The sequence below is a fragment of the Haemaphysalis longicornis genome, unplaced genomic scaffold (assembly GCF_048455015.1).
Source record: "Haemaphysalis longicornis isolate Haplotype H1 unplaced genomic scaffold, Haemaphysalis longicornis Haplotype H1 scaffold_12, whole genome shotgun sequence".
NCBI classification, from domain to species: Eukaryota; Metazoa; Arthropoda; class Arachnida; order Ixodida; family Ixodidae; genus Haemaphysalis; species Haemaphysalis longicornis.
In genome coordinates, this window is record NW_027526225.1 from 20,233,103 (window position 1) to 20,260,943 (window position 27,841).

The window sequence follows — 27,841 nt, forward strand, 5'->3', positions numbered from 1 at the left end:
ACAGAAAAAGATAGAAAAAAGCGTAAATATAAACATATTAAAAAAGAATAAAATTATTTCAGGATATACAAAATCTAACACAATGCTTTGTTTCTTCATCTCGAAAGTTTGATGCAGCTAGGTGTAACTGGTTTTTTGTTTTGTGCGTGATCTCTTTGGCACTAGGGCCATGGCTACGTCGTCGCCCAGGTACACGCCGGGCTTTCGTCTCGGCGAAAACCTGATCCCTTTCTGAAATGGTGGCAGGAGATCACCACCATAGGTAGTTAACACCCTAGCGAACAAATATAAACCAGCCAGAACATATTTCAAGCGCACATACCTACTCCAGAGACAATTGAAACCGAAACCAACACGCACCTTTGAGCGCGATTTGATGTTCCAGGCTGATCGACACCTGAATCCTCACTCGAGCTGAAATCCAATCTCTAAAGCCACATTCCGACTCTTCACTGCCACTCTCATCGTTAAAATCCACAGTAGAAGGCGAAGATATGCGAGACGAGATGAGGCGGATTTCTTATCGCGCTCGCGCGAGTATGACGCCATGTTTGTTTACATTCGCAACCACTGCCCGTCAGAATAAAATATCTGATGCGTTGCCGCCTGGCGATAAAAAAAGAAACTTCACAAAAGAGAAAACTATAGTTTTCAAACTATCTCCTAGATGTCGCTAGGTGTTCCATCGAGCGAAAATTTGTATTCTGCAGGCTCGTGAAACCATCGATCGTATGCGATCGATGGCCTATGGAGCGGTCCCGAAAGAGTTAAGCTTTTGCTCTGAATTCCTCGTTGCCCAGAAACTCTTGGCATGGCCTAGAAACCTTCGATGAAGACTGTATATCTGGCCACTAGCAGGAATTTTTTTGTTGGTGCGGACGTCAGAACGCATCATCATCGCGGCCCGTTCCTTACTAAATGAGGGATGACCAGTTCCTCACATGAGAAGGGTGACAAGTGTGGTGGTGCTAGTCATGCATAAGATAGAGTGGTGAGTTACCCCCATCTCACTTTAGTGAGAGGCTTGATAGCTGAGCAGGAGGGTGATTTTACACAGCACACTGAGTAAACAACTGAGCAGAACAGCACTCTGTGGTTATTCTTGATTGGCAGCTTGTTCAAGGATTCCTGTCCTCAAAGGAACTGTGAAACTTTTTGTGCAAGCTGGTGGAAAAACACACTTCAGTCCTTTCTTCCTTTCTTTTTCTTCCTTGCTCAAAACGATTTGGCAAGGTATGAAAGCTGTTGAGCAATGTTAGTCTTTACGTGGATGGTTTCAGAGCAATCCAAAATGTATCTTTGATTGCTTGTTGACCACTATTGGTCAACTCGGGTCAAAGGTCAAAGGCGCTCAGGTCAAAGAGGGCTCATGTTGCAGCCTGCACCGGGTTGCAGGTTTCTTTCTTTTTTTTTTTTTTTGGCTCAGGCTGACATGTGTAATGTGTTCTGCTGCTTAAGTGACACTAAATGAACACTAATAACTCTCTATTTGAACTGAAAGATCACGATGCGAAACAATGCATTCTTTGTTTAAAAGTAAGCAATCAAAGTTGGCTTTTTCCTCCAGTTTTATTTGATGACGTCAAAGAGCACATCACAAGTTGCGACAAAGCAAGCAGTTTGGTGGCTCTGCCTAGCAGAGAACTTGGAAAGTGCAGTGTAATTGACCGACATGGCGAATGGTAACGTTAGGCTTAACATCGGGCATTTGCGTACTTGGTGGAAACGCCAGGTTGTTGCATGCTCATTCTCAGCTAATCAGGATGTCAGGTGGACACATACCCACATGACGCATTGTAGCCAATGTGATGAGAGTTGTGGGTGGGTAGACATCTCAGCGGACAGAATTTTTAGTACCAGTACCACGCCAGCAATGCGGATGTCGGACTTTTGCAGAACGAGTCATGGGAGGCTGTTGCCTTAAAATAAGTTGCCTTAAAATGAGAGAAATATATAAACAAATGGTAAGGTGAGCAGTTAGATAAAGAATGAGGGGGTACTTATGTAAATGATGTCGCCGCGAATGACGCATGAAATTTACAGGTGTACTTTGTAGAATGACCCTCGGATTTTTATTTTTGTGAATTTCGGCTCCCGGCTTGGGTGTTTCGGCCCCTACAAACTGTGCACGGTGTATTTGTATGTGTGAATTCACCGACCAGCTGTCATCGCATTCCCCACTCTTGCCGATTCCCGTGAATGTTTGTTTCTCCTCCCTCGCAGCTGTTGAACGCGTTTGCGTGCATTCTCTTGAGCACGGAAGGCAGCTGCCTGGAGGCCAGTCCGGAGGCGGCACGGGAGCTTCTGGCCTTCCTGGTCAAGCACTGCGACCGCATCTTTGCTCCGCCGCGTGAACTCCACCTCGAGGTCGAAGCGCGGCTGGCCATCCTCCGACGAGAAAGGGTGAGCAGCGGCACCACGAGCTGACCTTTGCCCACCGTTTAGATGCGACCACCGCCCAAGGACAGCTGGATGATCTGGGGGTTGGAAGGAAAAGGAACAGACGGACGTTTATCCTGTCCAGCTTGTTTCGCAAATCACTGGCTTTCCCCTTCAGATATCTGTCCGTCCCAGACGGATGATGTTGTCTGGGAATTAGAGAGAAAGGGAACAGACGCAAAGCTGGTCCACTTTGTTCTATGGATGAGTGGCGGGGTCAGTTGGCTTTGTGTGGTGACTTTTTAATGCATTAGTGTATTTGCAGGTGACTCCCTTTCGGAAATTTATCGGTCCCGGGCGGATGGTGTTGTCTGGGAATTAGAGAGAAGGGAACAGACATCAAGCTGGTCCACTTTGTTTTGTGGATAAGTGGCTGGGTTAATCAGCTTCGTGTTGTGGTTTTTTTATTTGTTGGCAACTGTCCCCCAGACGCCTGTCCACCTGTAACGTGTGCACAGGTTGGCAATGTGTTCTGCAGATTTGATGGAAAGTGAACAGGCACCAATTCGGTGCAGTTTAGTTTAACGAATGACTGGTTGGGTTACCTGGACCCCTCCGGAAATCTGCCCCGTCCCTAATGCGTGGACAGGTGTATGGTGTGGTCTGTGAAGTGAAGAGAAAGGAACAGACGTCAAGCCACTTCAGTTTGTTTGGCGAGTTACTGGCTGGGTTACCTGGCTTTTTTTTTTTTTCCATTTTTTAATGTGTTAGCATTCGTGGGCCTCCCGTATTCTCTGTCCGTCCATAACGCGTGGACATGATGGTGTGATATGTCGATTGGAGAGAAGAGAGAAAGGGAACAGACGTCAAGCCGGTTCAGTTTGCTTTTGGGTAGCTGTCTGGGTTGCCTGACTTTGCTTTACATTTTTTTGATGTTTGAGTATTCGTCGGCGACCTGTCCCCCCGAAATATGTCCATCCGTAATGTGTGACATGATTGGAGGGGAAGGGGACAGACGTTGAGCCAGTGCCATTTGTTTTGTATATAACTGCCTGGGTTGCCTGGATTTGTACTGCACTTTGCCAACCTCTTTTTGTGGCACTGTAGTACTCTAAGTGCGCATGTATGTACATTGGGCCTTACCCAGGTTGGTTATGAATGTTTTTTAGGAAAGCCACTTATCACTATTGCAGTAGTGATGCTGTAAAAAATCAGCCTTCAGTAGAAATTTTGTGTTTATTAAGGGTGCCAGCTACAGAGAGTACTTTTGCATCAGGTATTTTCTACGTTGTCTGTGAGGCTATGAAGAAACAAGTCAGTTGTGGGCCGGCTGCACCACTGAATTTGGTGTAGGTGCGATCGAATCATGCAAACTCACATATTGCCAAGAGTCCATGCAACTGGTGCGTGGGCTCTGTTGCAATCATGGGGTGCAGAATAACTGTAAAGTTCAACCTTTTTTCAAACAAGTTTTCCGTGTCCTTCAATTTTGAAGCAACGAGATTGCACTAAGCATTATGCCAAGATTTTGTGCACTCTAGACATTGCTCCCTGCCTGTTCTCAGGAAAGCAGTGCACACCTGAGCAAGCTGACTAAATTGTTGTAAATACATCATGCAATATTTTTTCCACTGTCCTTTCGCATTTTTGCCTGTCGTATTTGAAGTGTTCCTTCTAAACAACCATACATAATAACAGATTCCTGGGAGGGCTTGTTGACCTCATGTTGTTCTTGATTATTCTACACTTCATGTTTTGTGTGCTGCTTAGTTGAATGTACATATTTACATAGCTTTGTAATTTGTTCATTATAAAGTTCACTTTGTGTGAGGAGTACATTTTATATTCACATTGCCAACAACTGACAGGTCATGTCTACGCAGGCATGTCCGCGAGCTTTTAGGCACAGTGGCTAGAGTGTTGTCATACTATAGCAAAGCCTCTCCTGTACTGGTTTTGTTGCCTACCACATTGCAAGAGTTGGCTGCCACCGTTGCGTTTACGCAGGAGTGTTTGATCAAACTTGTTAATTTGTTTTGGGATTCTTTTTTTCTATGTATTTTAAATATTGTAGCTGTACGTCTTGGTGGTGTCATCCTAAGGATGTTTTCAACGACTTTTAGCTTTGTATTCATTTTGAGTGCAGTATAGAAACATGTAGTGGTATATTTTTTCTTGCGCAATCTTTCGCACTGTTTTTCTTTTTCTTTTTCAAACAGCCGTGCCTGGTGTGCATCATGTTAGTGATGCAGCGACATAGATATGCGCAAGTGTTACAGTACATGTTAGAACACATGAAGTCTTGCACCAAACAGCTTCCCACTGAGAAGCATGATCTTTCTTTTCTTTTTCTTTTTTTATTTAAGCATAGCTTGCTGTTTTATCTTGCCCATACCGGTACTGTTTAAACTCGTGTGTGCCAAACTTCTCGTGCACAGGTTTGTTCTGCTCTAGTCTGTTTTGCTTGCCTTGAAACGGGAAACGTTTCTTCATAAACACCCCCAGAATTTAAAAGAGTGCCTGCATGGTTTGAATCGATCAAAGACAAAGTGGACATGGAAGACAGCGCTTCGAATCAAAATGTTTCTTATCGCAGTTATCATCCCCACTTCATCTTGAACCTGGCACTACCATTTTCAGTACCAAGTTAGAGCATGATACAGACAATCAAAGGTGTGGAAGCCTGGATTGAGGGTTACTGTGGGTTACTCGGGGGATATCCTGTGTAGCCACGCTGGAGTAAGAACTACTATGCTGTACCTGCCCCGCAACGGAATCCAAAGAGTCGCGCACTGTTTTATAGAACGTTATGCCACACAATGGAGAGAGAAACCATTTAGGGCAATAAAGATAAGTGTAACAAACAAAGCTTGTGGAGCCATCTGTTAAGCAGCAGCTGCCAGGGGTGTTGATCACTGCAGAAGCTTCTTTGTGGAACTTTTCAATGCAAAATGGGCAGCCCCCCTCCTCCAACCCGCAATTTTTTTCGAAGCCATATCTTGACAAGCCGGGTGCAAGGAATCATGTTTTATTTGGCGAACATGCAAAAGAAAAATAGATACAGACAGTGAATCCACCGCTTACATCTGATACTCGGCCACTATGTCAACTCAGGCCCACTTTTATGCATCTGAAATCTGACTTGCGATGGTTGCTTAGAAAAGGGGGTGCCAAGATTTGCATGGAAACTTTTTTTTTTCCAGTTTTTTTTTCGAAAGTAGGGGAAGGTACTTAGAATCTGGGGGCGCTTATAATCACAAAAATGTGGTAGATGTCTGAGTGAATCGTCACAGCTTAGTTGAGCAAGCAGAGCCCTTGCCTCTGCCGTGAGCGAAGTTTGTACTATTTTTAGGTGCAGAACCACCTGTATTCGCCTGGTGAAAAAACATTTCTGGGGACTTTGTGGTCTGAAGGTTCAAGCGTGATAACTTCCGCTTGCATTGTACGCGTCCTGCGTTATGCCGTTGTTGGTGTACTTGTGTGGCTGACTGCGCTTGGCTGACGTAGAAACCAGCAATACACCTGACATCAAAGCACTTTCCATTTTGAGACACCGAGCGAGTCAAAAATCCGACAGCCTTGATAAACACCAGGCAGACGGGTGACTTCCCCTGGCATGCTATGATGTCACAAGTCATGTTCTTTTTCTGGGGGGGGGGGGTATTTTTTGTAGTGGCATTCTTTCATTTGGAAGTCGTGTTCCAGATGCACATGAAATTTTGAAGCCATCCGCTGCTCAGAACACGAGTTTTTTTCACGTCAGTTGGCGCATTACGCTTGTACACTAATAGAGCCGAAACTTTGTGGCTGAAGCATGGAGTCTTTCTGCCCATGCGTGAGTCTTTGGATTTCACAACAAAGCTAACAGAGCTTGGCAGTTCTCACTCCAGCGTAGCTAGACAGGGTACCACTGAGACCCCAATGTACTAGACCACGAAAAATTCAGCCTAAGTGTGGAATGCGCCCTGTAGCACTCCTTGTCAAGTTTCATGTCATTCTCGTTGTCAAATCCATACAGATGTTAATATCCCATTTTTCATTCCTCATCTTTACCCTTGTTAAGTCCTGTCTGGAATTAGCAGTCACTATCCCGGTCACACTTCTAGTTGAACCAGCCGAGCTATTTTCACACGGTCTGCGTAGCTCCACATCGCACTCCCGGTCACAATTCAGGTTCTGTTGTCGTCATTCTCGGTGAACTCTTTGTGGAACTCCCATCAATGCTTGTCTTCAAGCTGCTTATTACAGTCCCGGTCCAGCCATACTCACTTCTGCACACGCACATTTTCGTTCTGAAACTATAGCTTATTGGCTCTTGTGGCTGATTGTACAAACATCGCCTCATTATGACAGTGGAAGAGGAGGGGTCATGAAGGAGACAACCTTGCATGAAACTAATCTTTTAATTTCTCTCCTTGCACTTTTTGTGAGCCCCGTGGTTAAAAGTTCGCAAAGAGACAGCCCTGAGTCAACCTCCTTGTTTGAACTTGCTCATTAGTGGTGACACGGCATTAAGAAATAAAAGGTGTTAGGCGGTTAATAATACGGTGGCAACTTATTTAATCCCGGTAATTTTAAGGCCTATGGCATCGACTCCATCCAAGACCGAGCGTTGGATGGGAAAGGTGGCAAAAAACTCCCGCGCTGTGATCAGGAGAAGAGTTTTGATGGGCTAAGTGTTGGTAGGGTCGTCACCTAATTTGCCACTTGCCGGAGACACGTGAGTGTCGAGTAACACAACCAATGTGTGTTCTAAACAAGCAGGCAAGAAGAGAAAAGCTTACTAAAAGCAAAACGTGGCACTAACTACCAGTGGAACGAGCTCAATAAAATATTTCTAACCTCGTGGTCATAAAAGAACTGAAGCAAACCATCATCCAACCTAGAGCCAGCAATGGCAAACTAAAGGAAAGCATCATTTGTAAAATTTTGAACTGGACATTTCATGAAATTGGTGGCTGAAAAGAACAAAGAAGAAATACCTAAAACACTTCAACGAAACAAAGAAGGCAGAAAAAAAAAACAATGAACTGCAAACCCTCCAGCAGTAAAGGTTAGTTTTGGAGATGGCGAAAGAGGGGGTTGTAGCTTCTATTGTCGATGTCCAGTCTAGAGCTAGTGTCAGGTTCAGGGGCGAGAAACACTGTTTTTCTTTTCTTCTTTTTTGTTACGCATGGCTGTGCAAAATTGCACAAACACAGAAAAAAAGTTTAGGCAGGGAAGGACTTTGTGTCACATTGTGCTCGTTGCATTGCTGGTCACACTCTTCGTCACACTGGTAGTCGAACTCGAGGTCAAAGTTGTCAAAATATTTATTTGGCCTTCGTGCCCCAATCCTTGCTAGGACTTCTGGTTACTTTTGGAACTACCGGTTACATTTTTCTTGATCCTTGTCAAACACTGATCATGCTACTTGTTAGACCCCCTCCGCTTCATTACTGCAGTCAAAGTAAATTGGACTTGATTTTCGCATTCAAGAAAGCTTCACATTTCAACCATCGTTGTCGTCGGACAGAAGGGATTTGAATTTGTTTTATACGAAATGCTTTGCATTACAGGAATAACCAATGTGGGGATTTCACCCCGAATTTTTATTGTATCAAAATGTTCATCTATGTAAAATGCTGATTCTGTTCCTTTGATTAAGAATATGTAATATAAACTTTATAGTTGTAGCCTTGGCATAATGCATACGGTTTTTATATGACCGCACAGCAGACTCAGTGATGTGATCTCACCTTCTGCACATTCCATGTTCTTGAATTGGCGGCCTGGGGTGGCAGTCTTTATTGATTTGACTTTTTTACATTCTTGTTAATGTGCTGTAATGTTTTGTTCCTGTGCCTGTGTAGCCTTCATGTTTGGTTTAGCATATACCACCACTATTACATGTTGTACAAGAAAATAAACTAATTTTTATTCACCACGTATTGCATCAAGCTGGTTAATTTTTTTAGTTTTGCACTGGTACACTGTCGAGTATGCTTCATTCGTGCTTAACGAAAGGTGTTATTTTCACTAGTTTTGTTGCCTTTTGAAACATGAATTGAATTGTCTTATTTCTGTGTGCATTCCTTGCTTTTCTGCTTTCTCCTTGTGTTTTTGTAACGTACAAATTGAATGTCAAACCTGAAACCACGGAACTAATCCAACATACTGGAGGTAAATTTGACTCTGTGACGAAGCAGTGTTTGATAGGAAAAGTGCAGTAAAAGTACCTATCAACACTTCTTAATCAAGGGGGGATCCTTCTATAGTATGTAGTAAATTGTCCAGCTGACACTATTTCTGCATCCTAGGGCTCACCTGTGGTGATAAAAAGTTCCTATTAAATGTTTTTATTGCTTGCTTGTTAGTTTTTGTGCTGTTTCACACATCCTTTGCCCAGATACATTCACATTCCAACCAGACTCACCCCTTGACTTAAGTCATGTGTGTAATGCTGCCTTAAAAACACATCCTGTCTTCAATTCACTGACTGTGGAATCTGGTCTTGAACGCTAGAGAAAAATAATCTGATCCCACTTGATGAAACTTTTGAGCATTCTCATGCTCGCTGCCTTGCTCGTGCTTGCGCTCATTCGAAGGCATGCTAAGTGATGTACCATAGCTCACCACTGAGACTGAGACAGCCCAAGTACGAAATCAGCTCGTACTTGAAGCTTGCTTAGAAAGTGTAGCATCCTGTCTGCAAGCACATATTACCCCTTCCACTGGAGACTTCATTATTATCATCATCATGGTCATCATCTCAAAGGCCAACTGCACTCAAAATTTCGACCTCTTGAAAACACTATTTCCCTATAGTCTGCTGAAAAAGGAAGCAACGTGCAAAGTACAACAGCTGAAATAAGCATGCGGACGCTGCAAGCGGTCAGAGAAAATTTTGAAACCGAAACTGAGGAGAGCGAGGCTATTAAAATGACGTAGCCGTCCAGCGAGCGGCCGGACGGTGAGCAGCTTGGCAGAAAGCCTGCACGCAAGCTCTACGCGCACACGGGGCAGCAAATGGGTGAAGCGTCCGCAGCAGAGCTCAATCGGTTCTCCAACTGCGTGGCTGGCCAGAGGAAGAAGCCCTGGATGGCTAGAGCGTCACAGGCGCATCATGGCTGTTTACGCGGTGCAGCGTGGTCAAGTGCAGCGTGGTCTGCGGCGGAGCTTTTATAAACGCTTCCGACTGATTAACGAGGCGTTTTACGGGGCTACCACTCATGTCCCAGCTGATTTGGGGGCACTTACTACACATTAAAAAGGAATTTGTTTGAGGTGAAATTTGCCTACGTTATGATGATGGTGGACTTGTTCACTTCTGAAAGGTGACATTCCGTTGCAAGACAGGTACAAGCCCCGCACTCCCTGTATGCCCCTAGTACTATCTACTGGTTGTTTTGGAACATTTGTTATATTTTTTTGACAGAGTGCTAAAACAGTTGTGCTGCTCGGCCCCAGTAGTTCGGGGAGTGAGCCGCCTGGGTTTGAGTACCAGCAGTGCTAATGTTTTTTCCGAAACCTGTGATCAACTAAAATGTTCTTTGCTCAGCTCTGCACGTTCCCTTTGTAGATGAGGGTGGTTTGGTGTATTTTAGGTCGGTTAAGGGGCGAAGTGCGGCATGTTGGCACATTTAATGAACTTTCTGCATCGCACCGAAAGTGCCGGGCTTGTACCTATCTCGGAACGAAACATCACGGCAGGTCGATCCCTGTCTCCCGCATGCAGCTAAGCCTAACATTGCCTGCCAGCACCTCTGATGGGGTGGTGAGACGGAACGCATCTGTTTGCAGGATGGCGGCGGGATGACCTACTGCCAGCAGGTGACTCAGTCGCAGTTCGAGGCACAAAAGCGGACTCTGTCGGAGCAGGCCCTGATGGACCTGTTTGACGACATCCTCAGGGACCCCCGGATATCGGACAAGGAGCGCAGCCACAGGATGAAGCAGGTGCGGGGGCTGCATTGTACTCGGGAAGCCTTTTGTGCGGGGCCGCGAAACACGATACAAGCTTGTTTAATTTGGAGGAAAAACTAGCCTTCGATTGCGAAACATGATTTTTAACAGAAAAGGCACGAGAAATATTGAAAAACGTTTAGATTTTGCATTATGTATTTCTGGAGGTCATTTAAACTTTCATTTGTAAATTACATGAATTGGTGGTTTTTTAAAACAAAGCTCTTTAGTGTTTTCACGGATGGCGTCTGTGACGCGAAAGCACTGAAGTGAAAGAAAAATTGCGAAGCCGGCGTCTATATAATATCTCCATTTTGACATGGTCGAAGCGGTTTGGAAAACTCAGACGACAACCAAAGAATCCGTCAAGAGAAAGCGTTGCATTCAACCCTCGTTGTCGTTTGACGGAGGTGTGAATGATCTTTTTATTTGTTTGTGATTAGCCCTACAGGTATTCGTTTTGAAACAATACTTTCAATTGTTTGGTGGTGGTTTGACAGTTGGTGCACACCATTTCATTTACATTTAACAGCTTACCAAAAAATAAAAAAGTGCAAATTCGTTTGTTATTTGATGCGTCATGGAATTGGTTATGCTAGCATATCACGCTATTTTGTGAACAAATTTTTTTTTTTTCTGCTGCAAGAAATGTGCTTTAGTGTTCCTGGTGGTTTGTTGTTGCAAGCACTTTTTAACTGACCATTTGGAGGCCAGCACTATGCTTTTCTGTTTATGCTGGAGGTTTATCTAAGCACACAGAGTTCCTTTAAGGCTTTATTAATTAAACATTATTTTTTGTGTATAAACAACGCACATCTTCAAGCAGCTTTCATAGAGTGTGTATGATTGAACAAAAAGGGGGAAAAAAAGAAGAAAGAAAACGAGGTAGATAGAGATGGCTAGCACGTGAAAAAGAGGAAGACAATCAGTTACATTATCTGAATGCGGTATTGTCCTATTAAGGCTGCTTGAACACAGAATTCCTCGAATAGGATAGATAGGTCATTTGGGCACCCTGAATGGTTGGTATTCTTACTTGGTATGGTTTTCTACCACATTTCTGCTTAACCATCCTGGTAACCTGGTGATATCTTTTTTTTTCTTTCTTTGTTGTTTTTCTTTGCAGTTCCAACGTAACTATCCAGCTATCTACAGCAAGAAGACGTGTGATGAAAACGTGGCCATGGGCTTCAAAAGAAACAGTCGTTCCAGAGCTACTGTGATCGGCTTGCTGAGGAGCCTACGGCTCTGACTCGGCTTCATACCTTTCTTGCATGCTTCAAACTGGCTATGTTCTTTTTATACACTATTCCAAACTTTCTTAAAACGTGGTTGCTTCTAATGCAGTCAAAGTGATGCCATATTTTGTTTCCCTAGTAGCTCAACTTGTAGCAGCAACCTAGAGCTTTGCTTTTACTCAGTGGGTTGGGGTCGAACAAAGCACCAGATGCTGTTTGCGTTTTGCGTTGCAAACTAATGCAACAAAACCGCATGAGTTTGCAATGTAGCTCAGTGCTCAGTTTCAAGAGTAGCCTATTTTGTGGTTAACAATGTGTGGTTTGCTCTCGCGCTCACTTGTGGGGGGCTATGACAAAAAAGACGTTGCCACATTGTGCGAAATTTTTGTGACAGAAAGAGGGCACTTTGGAATGTACTTTTGTCGTAAAAAAAATGAAGGAAGCTCACACTAATGTGCAAGACTTGACGGTAGTGAAGCCTTACACAACCTTCACAACCATCACGGCAGTTTAAGCCCACGATGGCAGCTGATTTGCTTCTTCTTTGCTGCCGCAACAAACTTTACTCCATCATTGTTGCTATAAGTGTGAGCTTCCTTTTTTTCTTTTTTTTGGAAAGGATGATCATTGGACATCACCTTGGAGGGGCATACGCTGTGACCTGTCTTTCTCTTTCTGAGCAAGTGTAGCCACGATAACGGCTGCATTTTTTTCCCCCCGGCCAATCTTGGCCAAGAGAGAGAGAATACATTTATTGAGCATCTAATCTCCCAAGTGGGCATGCTTGGCCTGGCAAACATGCGCAGGATACTTTGGGCGGTCGTCCCGAGGCATGCACACACGAGCGCTAGGCATTTTCTTGATTTTGCTAACTGCCGGGCGGTCACCACGAGGCCCGCCGCGCTCACGTGCGCGCGCTCGGCAATTTGTTGGTATTTTTAACTGTGTTCACAAAAAATTATGATTTCGTTAGCGTCTTCACTTTTAAAAGTGTGGGTAAGTTAACCGTGAAAGGCTACAGACTCCGACCTCATGCACCAAGCTTTATACCAAGTGACATTATTGCTCTCTTCAATGCCCTATAAATGTTTGCTACCGACTGGTTTTTAACTGTTGCCAGTGAAGCCCAAAAGTGACCTTAGATGTCATAACTTAGGTGTCAGAAGCTGTCATGTCTACAAGCAAGCAAAGGATACACTGAGGGCCACACGCAAAGCTTTAGAGTGACGAAAGTATTTCCGTGGAGTGGTTCCTGAATTGAGGTCCGCAGACCCAGTATTAATGTAAACGCATTAGATGACTATGTAGGTGGGAAATTTGCTGTCATCATCGTGGTCAAAAATCTGCCCCGTAGCCAATAGGCATCAGACAAAACGGCCGACGGGGCAAAAGAGAATGAAATTAAAGTAATTTACTTGAAGAGAAAATTTCATAAATTTGGGTCTGGATGGCAGTCAAACCCGGGGACTTCAAAATACTAGAAGAGCACGCATCCCCAAGGCCACCATGTCTCGATGAGTTTAACTGAACAAAAAATGAGCCTAGTGAATGTATTGTGGCCCTTGGCTTGGAAACGTGCATTAGAGACACTTACGGAGGCCTACATTAGTCATTCGCACATGCTTCTAGCAAAGTATGTTTCCACCCAAATGTCCTCTTTGACTGGTGATGCGAACGAAAGTGTGTGCCGGCCTGACGTTAGGCCTAACATTAGACTTCGTGCTCTAACGTTGCCAGCCAGCATCGGCTGCTTTATGTACAATGAGTTTGACGTTGCTTGGACCATCGCAAGGCTGCCTAATGTTAAGCCTATGCATACACCTGACAGGGGTGATAGATGGAGAGAAGTAATGACGCAAAAGGAAAAGATGACGACTATGAGAGGACACGTGATCTCAGCGTGCACTGTGCCAAGGATCACGCTGCCTCACACAGAGGCGCAGCAGTCACCAGAGCTTCAGGCTTCTATGGCAGCCTTTACAATAACGGTGTATACGTTCGGCGATTCAACACTAATGCTTTCGCATTCACCTTGATACAGGCAGTTCTTAGGTGTCCTTGAAATTTTGTTTATCTGTTAAATGACATAACTTTAGAAGCAGTCCATTTTAAATTTTGACATATTTAAAATTCTAATCCCGTGACCTGCTGTGCTGTTTTCCGCTCCCCCCAACCCCATAACTCTCTTTCACTAAGTTCGTGCGGCACTGCAGAATCTGTGATGTGTAAAGAGACACTACCAACAATGCTTAGAAGGTATTCTTGGGTGCGTCTTTTGCTTCCTCAATGGACATGATGCCGTAATTGTGGTTTATTTGTGGAGGAACATTGCCGTTGGTGCACTCGTGGCCCTGATTGGTTTTGTTGCTGGATGATTATGGCTTTCAAAGCTCCACAAAGAAGGGGTCACGGTGACCAAACATTCGTTCAAAATATTCCATTCATTTGTTTCATTCAAAATATCTGGTGGTTTATTGAACACTTAGCTCTTGTCCTGCAGCAGGTGATTCTTTGTTCACTGAGAAATTAAGAAAGCCGAAGTTTCAATTCTTCCGCTGCATCGCATGTTTTGCAACATCAGCAGTGGTGTTTTAGAGGGACGTGTGTAAGACGGATAGTTAGTGTTTTAACTCTACGTCGCGTACAAATATTGCCAACCAACAGGAACTGGAACAAAGGCTGGCCTAAGGGCCACGCCAAAGCGCTCTTGGTTACCGTCGGCTTTCCTAGGTGGCGCAACGGTGACATTTGGCAACCGCACTTGCGCTCTGTTTACTTCTGATTGGATTTGTACGGCCATATTTTATTGCTTATTATAGTAATTATTCTACTAAAAAATTCAGGGAAGCTTGCACTCGCACACAAGACTTTAATGGCGAAGCTGCTGTAGGTGAGCATTGCCGCACACATGGTTAAGTATCGGTATCATTGTTTATTTGCATAGTTGCGGTGCTTGTAATCGTTGTCATACGCATCGAAGAGGTCGTCGTCTTTGTGGCAAGTGGTGGATTCATCCTCATCCTCAGCACTGTAGATTTCCACCAGCTCTTCGGCATTGACTTGAGGCAGCGGTGGCGAGATCGGCAAGTCGTCTCGGGAAGGATTGGCACACTCGTAGCCATGTCTCCTATTATCTACAATGGCTTTTAGAGAATGCGGCGACCGCGGTGACCTCTCCCAAGCAGGGTGTTTTTGCAGCTTCTAGATTTTTTTTTTTTTTTACTTTTTACATGTGCACTAGCGCTTGTCCACAATGCTGGAGGGTTGTTTTTTAGATGCGACGCTGAGAGGAGCATCTCTTGCCGGCGGCCCTGTCCTTCCTGCGTCGTTGTCGCCCGCGTCCGCACAGCTGCGTCTCTCCTCCACTCACCCCCTCTCCTATCGCCGGGATAGCGCGCCCTCTCCCCCAACATCTGTGGCACGCGCAGTACGGCGCGCTCTCTCACTCCACCGGTGGGTGGCGCTGTGCGCATGTGCAGCACCCTCTCTCTCCGTGGTCTCCTCTCCTTCGGGCGCGCTACGCATACAAGCGGAGGGCCGCGCTCCGGCTGGTCTAAGTCGACGGTCGTCCGCGCTACGCTTGCGCTCTCTCTCTCTCTCTCTCTCTCTCTCTCTCTCTCTCTCTCTCTCTCTCTCTCTCTCTCTCTCTCTCTCTCTCTCTCTCTCTCTCTCTCTCTCTCTCTCTCTCTCTCTCGCATTACCCGACGATTGCTCACGCGATTCGCGTAATCGACCCAACGGAAACACACAATGGAATCCCCTTCAGCGTCGCATCACACCAGGGTTCCCGCAGGGGAGGTGGGCGTAATTTTTTTTGTTTGTTTTTTTGCTAAAGCCACTACGGGAGCCGGGGACTCGGCGGTCACCGTGAGGCATGTGCTCACGAGCACTCGGCGTTTTCATGGTATTTTATCCTGCAACGGTGAACTTGCGGCCAGTAACAACAGCTCCGCTGTTAAAACTGGATATAACATGACAAGTGGTGGTGTCATGTATGCCTTTAATGTTTAAAAATAGCGCGGAAGACCAGATTAAGAAAGGAACAGACGATACAGGCATGTGAAAGAGACGCAGGCCTGTGAACAGCGCCTGTGTTGTCGGTTCCTTCCTTAGTTCTGTCTTCTGCGCTGCTTTTAAATGCTAAAATGTACCAACAAGCCCTTCAGTACACCCTTTTGTCATTTATGCTCGCTTGCCATGTCAAGTCGGGCATACCCAGCGCTCCTGAAAATGGTTCGCACGACGGCGGTGTTCCGCAGTATTAGCCGGCGGTGATTCCGTGTTTAGTGCGTATATATTTACCTGTTCGTTTGGAACTGCAATTGTTCCCTCCACCATTCTTACAGCTGTAAACAGAATATGTACTGAATTTTAACCGTTCTGCAAATAGCTCGTCCTGAAAGCTTATAATCCCTGGTATATGCGCATTTGATTTTATTGGCCTCAGTTTGAGTGTTCTGTAATGCGGCATAATTTTAGCGGAGAAAAAAGCAGGAGAATCACCTGTTTTTTTTTTTTCTCATTATATAGCCTATTTAAAGGAGCCATGAACACAAAATACAAGTTCGTTTTATTCGAAAGATTTTATGTTTTATAGTGTCTTCAGAGGCAGCAAATGATGCCATATTCACTGAGAAATTAATCAATTTAGGTTAAAATTTTCATTCTCCCGCTAAATCGTGTGTTTTGGTGACGTCAACAATGAAGTCATAACGGCATGTATACTAACAAACTTCCACTGCGCCATTCGGCTCTGCAGCCTTGCTTGCCGTCAAACCTCCCAGATGGCGCTAGCATACTCAGCACTCCGCCGTCGCTTTGTTTTTGACCGCATTTACACCTGGCTTGTTTTTGTTGCGGTGGAAAGTAATCGCTTCATGAAACATGGGGTATGCTTGACAAACAGGGTCACGTAAGGCAACGTCGCTTACACCAATCGGCCAGCGTCGTATAAGACAACTCCAAAGTGTCGGACTGCTGTGCAGCTAAAACAAGCATAGTGCGTCCAGTACCAACAGCAGTGCGCATCGGTACTTCTATGCTTACGTGTATTTTCGTAACTTTTGTTGTTTAATGCACCATTCTTACTGCTGTAAAATGGATATGCATTACATTTAGGCACAAATAGCTCGTTTGGCAAGCTTATAAGCCCTGCTAATTTGCGTTTGCTTTTGCCGGCTCCCGCCAATCGCAGAGCAGGCTGTTATGACATCATAGGTTCTGTTGCGGGAAATGAGATAGTGGGTCGCATGGCCATTCCCTTTTTTCCCAATTATATAGCTTATTTGAGCGAAGTTTATGTTAAAAGTGGCGTCAGTGTGATTCTAACTAGGCAACTTTTAAATGAACCAAACGTGTTCCGTCTTCATGGCTCCTTTAAATGAATTTTGGGTTAAATGTGGTACGGCTGCTATACCAAGGACAATCTTTCGAATGAACCAAACTTGTATTTTGTCTTCATGGCTCCTTTAAAGCTTCACCACCGACAAAAGCTACTGTCGTCTGGTTTGATCACGCTGGCTGAATGCTAATGTACAGTTAATTTAACACCCGGATTACTGTGTTTTTGGTCATGTGTTGGTAAATCTGGAAGTTCTTCAACGTTCAAAATATTTTTTGGTAAAAGCGGCATCTTTCGTGGTGAGATTGGAGTTTAGTGAGTTGTCAAAGGCTAATTCATTCAAATAAAACAAGGTTTTATGTCATCTACATGATCCCTTTAAAGGGACCCTGCAACACTTGCGATAACCGCTTTCACTTTTTCCTTCATGTCTGAAAGCACTGCGAAAGCTATATTTATCGCCAGCTGGAGCGACACTGCGTGTTTTGCTCGTCGGAGCCGACACGCCTTCCATTTTTGCTTTGCTTTTGTGGCCTTCTTTTTAAACTGTGCTTGCTGCGACTGAAGAAAAGCCGGCCAATAGTCACTACACTGCTGTCATGACTTAATTACAGCGGTGGAAGAACACCAAGATTGGGAAAGAGAGAAAAATCGTTTGAGCAAGTTTCTAAGTTATCTGATGGGAACAGAGTAGTAATGTTTGGCTGAGGTCCTTTGTAACCCCCTAATCTAAGTACTGGATGTGCCATTTGACTACGCTCTGCAAGCATTTAAGATTTTTTTTAAAGTTGAAAACAGTGTTGCAGGGTCCCTTTAATATGGCCACAGTTTGCTGCACTAATATAACACTTGTGCATTGTAACACTCACATATTGTGTTGTTCGTTTTGTCTTTGTAAGAATCTTGAATACTCCTATGTGTGTGTGTGTGTGTGGCGAAATGTATGCCCTAATGTACTCAGGAATTTAGCATGCATCAGTCATTTGTTTTTACTTGGACTTTAGCACAGAGGCTGTCAACTGACTTTCGGGTGTAAGATCTGTTGGATGTGCCATACATCTATGCTCAATGAACTACTTATTTTTAGCAGCAAATATAATGTATCCTTCTAGGCATTTTTACGATATAGATATCAATGCAAGGTGAAATGCTTGGTGCTATGAACAAAGAAAGCTTTTCGTACTTTTGACTAATTGCAATATCCTTGAGTTTGCACAAGGCAACCTTGAGTGTTGTCATGCTAACAATTACAAAGCACTAGTCAATGCGTGCGTACAAACTTTGCTTTTATTACAGATTGATTGATACGCACAGACTGATATCCGTGATGTGCCTGCTTTATTTGTACATTTTGAATAAAAGCATTGTCGGATGATTTTCAGTGTGCAGCGTGCTTTTCTCAAGGAAGAGATAAAAGGAGGACACTGCATGTAAAGTGCAGGGGGGAAAGGGGGGGTTGAATGGCATATCAGGTCGAGCACTTGGTTTGTGTAGTTGTGATCTGTACCCTTTTGCAGCAGTCGTAATTACAGCAGATTCTAACAAATTTGTGTTTGCAAGCAAGTGAAGTTTGCTTGGTAATGTATAACGCTATGTCTGCCTGAAGTTCAGAAAATGTGGCAATATCTAGATACATCACAAGTTCAATGCTGTGACTTCATCGTTGGCAGTAAAGTGCAGTCGACCTGAATGAAGCATTGCCGAAGTATACTTGCATGAGGCGTAGTTTGTGGTTGAAAGGTAGTTGTGTCAAACCCTTAAGCCAGCATTACAAACTTTATTTGACAGTCTAAGGTTTGCTAGTGTATCAGGTTCATCCTAACCTCAGAAATGCTTCTGAGAAGGGTGTACAGCTCTCGTAGCTGTACAACTTCTTGGGATATGAAATTTTCCTTTCCCAGAAATCTCAGCATGAAGGCTTCCCCTAAACTATTCTGTACCGCATGCACTACAGTTTTCCCCATCCTAGGTGTAGTACTTCATTTCAACGCGCGCACGTTATGTAATTGCAGCTGTCACTTGTCACCGTGAGACAAGCCACTGCCGTTACGTCACGTTGTTAAGTTAGACGTAGGTATATCCGCGTCTTATCGCGGCGACAAGCAGCTCGTGAGCGTACAGCTGACGCCGGAGCGATCGCTGTCTGCACACGTGCACATTAGAGAGTTTTAGCATAGCGTGCTCCGTCCGCTAACGCTACGGCGGCGGGTAGCGGGGCGCGACTGGGGAGAGCAAATTCGTCACGGTGGGGTGAATTAGTTCCGCGCGGCCTGCCTTCGCCATGCCCGCTCTTTCCCTCCGCTTAGGGGCAACCTCCTCGCACTCCCCGCGCGCGCATGCGCAGTCCGGTCCCGCTACCCGCTAACCTTAGCGTAGCGTACGGGAGCCGTTATGCTAAAACTCTCTATTCTCACCGCTCCGTTCCTGGAACCACCATTTAGTGGCTCTAGGTCAACCGAACCGACCCCGACGCGGCCAACGCGGCGCAGAGAAAACGTTTACCATCTGCGCAGAAGGCAAATACACGGAGTAGAGATTTTACAAAGCAGTTCGTTAACACCCTAAATTCGCACTAGTAGTTACCAACAACAAGCGCATCTTCGAAAATTAGGAACACACAACGCCTAGGCCCTTCAAGTGGGCCAAAAATTTACCACGGTAACACAAAAACAATGAGGATTACGGCACTTTCTGAAGGGATGCGACACTGGCGCCGCCAGTACTACAAAAAGAGCGCGTCGGGTTGCGATTTGCGCGCCATTCGGTTAGCGCGCTTCTTGCGTTGTCGGTAGTGGCGAGGCTACGGGCGATTTCGTCCCCGCCACTGCATTTTCAATCCTGCAACAAGGCGCGAAATCGTGCGCGTGCTTGTTTTGGGCTTGCCGTGTTCCTCCCTGCGAGCTGTGACACTCACCCACACTAGAATGGCCGAAGCAACGTCACCGCCTTCCAAGACAGAAGGGTGAGTTCAAATAAGCGACCGGCTCGCTTCGTACTGCGAAGTGAAAAGTCGCGGGGCTTTGCTTCGCGCCGGTTTGAAGAGACGAACTTTTCTCGATTTTTTTCTGTTTCTATTTTTTTACCGAGCCATCTGGCAGAGAGAACTTCACGTGACTGATACTTTGAGGGCATGGCTTTCGAGCGTTGGAACTTGTAAACATTCTCGTTATGTCAACGCGCGGTCTTGTTTGTCGAGACAGTTGTTTTCAAAGTGCCTGGCCTCGCACTGTTCTGTTCGTCCGTAACGAAGAATCTCCTTCACTTACCCGTTAAATTTGTTTCCGTGACGAACGAAAGTTCAGTGTGGTTGCAAACGCGCATTCATATGTTGCTAGGTTCTGTCAGGAAGCCCTGCATTCGGTAATCAAAGTGCCTCGTCAACGTTCCCCGCACGATGCAAGAGTGCGTTAATTTCACGCGTCTCGAACTTTGAAAGCCTTGTTCATTCTGTTTTAAACAGTGTCTTGAAGCGTATATTTTTCCAGAAATCCCGTTGGACCCACGATAGGGAGCTTTTGCTCGGGCTTGTACAAATCGCGGCGCGCAGCTGCTGATACCTGTCAACCTGTGGTGGCTTTTACTTGTTATTTTGGACTGCTCAAAACTGACCCAGAGCAATTACGGCTGTTTTTTTTTCGTCCGTATAATTTCTGTTGCAAAAGTGATTTTGGATTTCCCAGGAACCGTTCAGAACTTTTTTTCGGTACAGGCAAAGTGTGATACCGCCGCCGTATAATTAGTTGAATTCGCAGCTTTAATTCGGAAGCTTGCTTTTGGAGGTTTACATGCGTGCTGGATTGCGTTTTACCCGCCATTGCGTTTTTGATTTTCTTAAACGTAGTCTGGTGATTTGTAACAAATTTCACAAATTGATCGTGATAGCATTGTTCAGCAGTGTAATTCCTGTTTTCACTTCGTGGGATGCATTTTGTACCTTGTCGCATAGCAGTGCATGTCTGAGTTCATCTACGAAACCCACTACTGTAGCTATAGGAGAAAAGAATTTTGCTTTTGAGTACAAGTTCACTTGATTCAGGCCGAATATGCGGGTTAAATTTCTTATGTCGATACGCTTGCATGCTGAATTTTCTGCGGGCTTTTGGTGAGCTCGTATTGTGTATATTAACCCTGATCAATGCTTCATGGGCCAGTGTCTTGTAACCTCATGAGCTTTTATTTTTTTTTCATCCCGAGCTCTTCCCTCGTTCATACTGAACTCTTGCTACTGGAAGGACAAACTTGGTTGTGGCTAGAGCCACGTATATTGGTCGCAGACATTCTGTACTGGCTGACCGGCAGCCGGCTCAGTTACTGAAACGAACTAACCTCAATGCTTTCTTGCGTATAAGTCATAGCTCCTTAACGGAATCACTGCAGTGAAATTTTTGCGGTGTACTCAAGATTTCTAAAGTCTAAGTGTAAACGATGAGATAGAAAGCAAAAACTTTGACATCTTTACCTTATTTCTCCACAGCACAAGGATTGGTATATCATTATTGTTGGGGATGAAGCAGTATCTGTACAGAGTAGCAATTCTCAAGTGAAATGGGGTATGATTTTTGTGCCGTATGCAAGAACTGTATGGAAGGAGCAACTTAGTGGAAATAATTAGAAAGGGGGCAGCTTATAAAGGGGGGTGCAGTCTAGTGGCAGTGTGGCTTGTAGACTGGATATTACGGTACGCATATATAGTATCAAAGCTTTATAAATATGGATTGTAAGAAGCTGAAGTAAAAGGAATCGTTGGAGATCATTGAGCAGTCTTGGAAAGCACGCCGATGATGGTCGTGGGGACGTGACTTCCCACCTGTGCTGCTGCCAGGCCATAAAATATGGTACGAGTTCATCAAAGCCTTGTAGATCTGACTTCAAGAGAACTGAGGTAAAAGGGATCACTGAAGGTCATTGAGAGAAGACCGTAAAATACGTACGGTACGAGTTTATTAAAGCTTTATAAATTTGAATTGTAGAGAAGTGAGGTGAAAGGAATCATCAGGAGAAGGCTCACCGTTCAGGGGTGGTGGTGAAAATGTGACATTTGTGGTACTCTTTTCCAGGGATGCCGCCGCCCCCAAGAAGACGGAGCCGTCGGTGGATGCGGCCATGCTGCTGCTCCAGGGCAAGAGGCACCTCCTGGTCCAGGACTACCCCTCGGCCGTGGCCAGCCTGCAGGAGGCGTGCGAGCTCCTGGGCAAGATCTACGGCGAGACGGCCAAGGAGTGCGGCGAGGCCTACCTCTGCTACGGACGGGCCCTGCTCGAGCTCGCGCGACAGGAGACCGGGGTTCTGGGAAACGCACTGGGTATGGGCGTGCTGCCAGTTTCGTTCTTTTGCTCTGTGGGCCCTGGGAGAAGTGCCTTATTAAAGGGGCCATGAAGACTGAAGGACAAAATACATGTTTGGGCCAACAAAGAGGCTGCTTTGTTGCGGTAGCAATGACACTGCACTTATTACAAACATCGAAAAAATGTAATCTAGATGTAAAAAAAAAAAAACGGATGAAGAAAGGGCGACATCTTACCCACCTTCTGGAGGAGGTCTCTATGGCGTCGCAGAGTGTTTTTGTGTGAATGGTGACCGCCGATTTAAGCCGCTGCCAGAAAGCACAACTGGGTGGTTGTAGAGCGGCCTGCAGTTCCATTTGATTGCATCGCTTGAATTCTAACCTTTTGCTAACACACTAATGACTGTTTTTAATCATTATCATCGTCAGCCTACTAAGGTCCACTGCAAAATGAAGGCCCCCTCCCATTGACCTCCAAACGCTCCTGTCCTGGAGTCCGCAGTCTACCCTCGAATTTCTTTATTCCATCCTTCCATCGGATTAATGGCCTTCCCCTTCTTCCAGACCCACCTCTTGGTATGCACGCTGTTACCCTAATTGCCCACCGGTTGTTGGTTCGTCTTACTACGTGGCCAGCCCAAGTTCATTTCTTTTTCTTTATTTGAACTGTGATATCTTCTTCTACTCGTGTTTGTTCTCTGATCCAGGCAGCTCATTTCCTGTCCCTGAGTGTTACTCCTGACATTATTTGTTCCATGGCCTGTTTTTAATGCTCCCCTATAATATGTCACTCCTGCCTATAACGCATCACTGTAGTGCGAAGTCTGAAAGTTTTTCAATATTTCTTGTGTTTTTTTGGTTAAAGAAACGTCTTCTCTGGCTAGAATAGAGCTTAGGGAGTTAATGGGAGTAAAATTTGCGCTACAAAGACAGGACGACAGAAGAGGACACACCACACAGCGCAGACTAACAAACTGTGTTGATTCCACGCGCATATATGCTACTATCAAGTAGACATGTGGAACCAAGAAAAGTTTAAAATACACAACTAAAATCACCCACAAAAATAAAAAAAAGAAATTTAAAACGCACACTTTCACCATGACACATGCTGTCTCAACCAGATTAGACACCATCAAGAAACGTGATTTTCTCGCCCAACGGTGATATTGAAGAACCACTAATGCGAACATCCCCCACGCACACAATTTCACGCACCTCCATTATCTCCCGAGTAAGCGAGTCGGGGCTCCCAGTGAGCACCTTTGTTTTTTTAAAAAATGGAACACACCTGCAGTCACGGCAATGAGTGCCGAGATGCCCGCTTATCACGCTACTAACATTATTTTTGTGCTCACGGAGTCTATCATTAATACGTCTGTGAGTTTGGTCGATGTATACCTTTTTGCAGGGCAACGAAATCAAGTACACTACTCCCTCCGTGCAGGCAACGAACTTACTTTGGTGCTTCGTGCGGCACCCATTCTCTTCTTTTCGAGTGCCGTTGACCTGGCGACAAAGCTTTGCAAGCTTATCGGGCCCAGAAAAAACCACATTCGTCCCTGCACGTCGAGCGTTACGCTTGAGATTGTGGCTCAGCTGGTGGACGTAAGGAATCACCGCGATCTTTCGTCCGCCACCTGCTGGCCTCGTGTCTCGCTCTGCCAGCTTAGCCTCTTTAAGCACCTTTTTGGCTACTGACACAACCAGGTGTGTGGGGTAGCCGGAACTCTGTAATCGCTCAGCTTGCTGAGCCAGGCTAGCTGTCATCATGTGCGGGCATGATTTTGATAGGGCATTCCTGACGCACAGGGTGGCAATGGCTCTCTTGACCAGCTTGGAGTGGGAAGACCCAAACGGAAGACCCGTCCTTGTAGCGCAAATTTTATTTCCATCATGTCAGACCAACTAGCCCGTCGGAATGCTTTAATGAGGGAGTTACCGAAGGCTAGTTCTTCCAAATTGAGCGAAGTTGTATTTTGTCTTCGTGGCCTTTTTAACTTGCTCTGCGAATCCAAAGGGAACAGGAAAATTGCCACGGTGTGCTTGTACTTTTCTCGCAAAGGGAGTGTAATTTTATTTCACGTTCGTTTCAAAAGCGTCTGTGAGCTGCGGGTATGTGTGTGGTGAAAGTAGCTAAGCGAAGCTGCTGCTGCTGTGTGCATGTTTGACGAACCACTTGGAGGCTGTCGCTGTTTTGTCTCGCCAGTCCTTGCTTCCCGCAGAAAAACTGGCAATGCTGTGTAGAAGTCCACAGTGGCTCTATTGTGAGAGCAGTCGTTTTGGTGATGTGGAAGAATCGTTGGCTTCCTTAACAATGCCACATAGCCAGCCATTGAAGCTAGCCCTATAGATGATGGCATTGCATTTTAGGACTATGACACAGACTGTCACCGCTACATTTGTCAGTGCCATGAGTAGCCTGCTTCAACCCGATAGATTCAATCCTGGCTGCAATAGGTGGAAGCGAAGGGTAAAAACGCCTGTGTGCAGAGATTTTGGCACACATTAAAGATCCCCGTTTGGTATAAATTAATCCAGAGCCCTCCACTACTGCACACCTCATAGCCCTGGCGTAGCTATGGCGCACTGCGCCCCCAAAATTTGGAAATTTTGTGGTAACCTGTTTTGCTTATTACAGTTTAGTGGTTTAAAGGGACAGACAACTGATTTTTGTCGAGTGTAAGTGGTATTCGTTTAAAAGTTTGGCTGTCAATTTCTTCGCTTGGCAACACTGGAAACGGCCACAGACATGGCGCAGCTCGGGCCACTGTGCCCGCGTGCCGAAGAAAAGAAACATCGGCGTGTGTCGTCTGCTCCGTTTCCACCCGATTCTCAACAGTGGTGTGAACAGAGATGTTATTAGTCGCACTCACATTGGACTCGAGGCAATACTTTGCGTTCGATGAGGTAGAGTTTGTTAACGTGCAACACAGTCATGTGCGTAGCACGGACAAGTACCGCCATCCCGCGGAGCCCGGCGTAACGAGTGACACGGTTGCCTGCATACGTGCCTCGGCAGTGAATACAAGCAATATGTTCTCTATCCAAATGGAAGGGCATCCCTTACAATACCTTAACCCGAAACGGTTTTGCTAATAGCGCCCTCGAACTTTTTAAATTGGAATTTTGAGATTTACGAGCTGTATGTGTCCTGCCATAGCTAATGCTGGTGCCCATGACATAGATCAGCGTGAACATACTTTTGTATGTATGCGAGATGAAAAACTATTTAAAAACTTTTTTCCAGCTAAAAAATAATGAATTTCAGGCTTTCTTATTCTTTTATGCATGTTTTTCAATCACGCATTGCAGCTTCTTTTTTTTGGTGTTATAAAACATCCGCGACACCAACATCCAATAGAGGTTTCCGAAACCGAGCTGTTCATTGCATGCGGTTAAGGTTTTTCGGCGCTCTTGAAATGGCAAAGAGAAGATAACAATCTGAACTTATACGTGTACTTGGGCGAAATGGTTTTCAGTGCGTGAATAAACGTAGCTGCAAGGCTTGAATGTCACGTGGCCAAGGCACGTAATGTAGTGTCACGTTTCGACACTACATGGCGCCACTTTTCAGACTTCAGGAAGCTTAGTGCCAAAATTAAAATTGTTCCTTGTGGTTATCCCAGTATATAAAACGCTGGTTTTCATAGGAGCTAGACGGCATGCACTGCACAGAAGTTGGTTGTCTGTCCCTTTGAGCAACAGGAAAAAAAACTTTATTTGGCAGAGTCTGAAGAGGAGCAGGATGACGATGATGATGACGACGACGATGGCGAGGAGGACAAGTCTCAGGAAGGGGAGGAAGGTGACGCAGCAGGTGAGTGCTGGTGGACTTCGCTCTAGTTTTTCAGGTAGCTTGCATGACTGGCTTTGCCGCACTGCTTCTAGATGTGTGGATGTGTGTGCTGAGGGCATGAGATTACGTCATTGTTGCCGTTTTCTTTTTACGGCGAAGCCTTATTGGGGTAGGTCGACGGAACCACGTGAAATAAGAGTGTTTGTCTCCACAGTTAGTGTAAAATGGTTCTGTAGCTCTATCTAATGAAGGTATCTTTGAAAAAATTACTGAAATTGGCTACTAAGACGACTGTACCATTATGCCGAGCTTCATTTACATATCTTTATTGGTTAGTTCACAGTTAAGTTGTAACCCGCCGCGGTGGCTCAGTGGCTAAGGCGTTGCGCTGCTGAGCACGAGGTCGCGGGTTCGATTCCCGGCCGCGGCGGCCGCTTTTCTGATGGAGGCGAAAAGCAAAAACGCCCGTGTGTTCGAGATTTCGGCGCACGTTAAAGATCCCCAGGTGGTCAAAATTAATCCGGAGCCCTCCACTACGGCGCGCCTCATCGCCTGCGTTGCACCGGCGCGTTAAACCCCACAATCAATCAAAACAGTTAATTTGTAAACGTAGAATTCCCATTTGCTTTCAATATGTGGTGGTCTACGGAAGGGGTGTGGTTTTTACCTTTAGTGGTTCATTCTTATCTTTCCTGAACGGTTCAGAATGAAAAGTGTTTCAGGTGTGCTTCATATTCTCTGGAGTGGAGGGTTCAAAAGTAGAAATTAACGGCACAGGAATGTTTGCAAGCTGAGACTGAAAGTAATGGCGCGAGGTGAAATTGCATTAATATGAGTGGGAAAAAAAAGTCACTGGACTGCTTTCGAAGACCTTCAGGCTGTCTGAATGGTCAGGCATGCTTCTGATTTGTTAACACTGAATGCCTCGAATTTATTCGAGGGCAGTCACTTTTAGAAACCATGAGGCTGGTGCACTGTTAATGGAATGGTGAAAAAATGCTAATAACGAATGCATGACATGCGTCCATTGTCTCGTCATGGTCTGTGTGTAGGATTTCAAAAATGAAGAAGTTGAAACAGACCTTGCTGGTGACTGCGTGCCCCCCAACGTGGCGTCAGTTTCTGGCTCCACAATTTGCTGTGCTGCTCCTCCGGATTGCGCTGGATTGTACCGGATTGTTCTGGATTGTTCCAAATTGCTTCCGCAGGGGCACCTCCGCAGGGAGGTAGCGGTGATGAAAAAAGCGAGAAGAAAGAGGAGCCCAAACAGAGCGGCTCGGCCGCCGAGTCTCCCTCGAAAGAGCAAACGGCAGTCGTAGAAAACGCGGAGGAATCGAAGGGTGCTGTCGGTGGTAGTGGCGGTGAGATGGTTGCCACTGAGGTGAAGGTGAAAGATGGTGGAGGTGAGAGATTACACTTTGGGCTTGACTGTTCCCGTCTCTATCTCTCTCTCTCTCTCTCTCTCTCCGGCTACGTCTCGCTTCCTCCGAATCTCGTCTCCTCTTGGCGTGACCCGGTTTCTTGTTGATACTCTTATCGAGATCAGCGGAATGCTGGACTCCCTTGCGAACGTCTTGGCATGGTTCAAAGAAAACTCAATCCTAACGTTATTGCTTCATTTCCCCTTTTTACGTGCGCTGCTGCTGCTGCTGTTTCAACTGTCAAGCATCATTTGTCAGAGTATTGCACTCCACTGCTTGTTTGAATGATGTGCATTGGAATGCATTGACCTCTTTCTTATATGCTTCAGCCAATTTCTTCTATTCCTTTCAACACTGTTGCTGGCTACTTCTTTTTTTCCCCCAAGTTGTCTGTCAAGACAGCTGGCTGTGTTGCACAGTGCTGCAAGCTGTATA

General features: G+C 45.4%; 2 protein-coding genes across 5 annotated transcripts in view; both read left to right on the forward strand.

Annotated features, from left to right (window-relative positions):
* The window catches only part of LOC144162458 (DEP domain-containing protein 1A-like), a 43,684-nt gene extending 25,160 nt beyond the window's left edge, over positions 1 to 18,524 (forward strand). Inside the window, exons 10-12 of the mRNA XM_077692987.1 lie at positions 2,224 to 2,403; positions 10,162 to 10,317; positions 11,450 to 18,524. Coding sequence (XP_077549113.1) covers positions 2,224 to 2,403; positions 10,162 to 10,317; positions 11,450 to 11,575 — 462 coding nt within the window. The 3' untranslated portion in view covers positions 11,576 to 18,524. The remainder of the gene's footprint in view (positions 1 to 2,223; positions 2,404 to 10,161; positions 10,318 to 11,449) is intronic.
* Positions 18,525 to 19,649: 1,125 nt separating this feature from the next.
* The window catches only part of Nasp (Nuclear autoantigenic sperm protein), a 35,379-nt gene continuing 27,187 nt past the window's right edge, over positions 19,650 to 27,841 (forward strand). For 2 of the 4 annotated variants that reach the window (XM_077692988.1, XM_077692989.1), the window contains exons 1-4: positions 19,651 to 19,864; positions 21,960 to 22,204; positions 25,917 to 26,006; positions 27,194 to 27,388. In XM_077692988.1, the coding sequence (XP_077549114.1) occupies positions 19,827 to 19,864; positions 21,960 to 22,204; positions 25,917 to 26,006; positions 27,194 to 27,388 (568 nt within the window). In that variant the 5' untranslated portion in view covers positions 19,651 to 19,826. Of the gene's footprint in view, positions 19,865 to 20,043; positions 20,305 to 21,959; positions 22,205 to 25,916; positions 26,007 to 27,193; positions 27,389 to 27,841 lie in introns of those variants that run through there. The other 2 variants (XM_077692990.1, XM_077692991.1) reach the window with 2 other exon arrangements.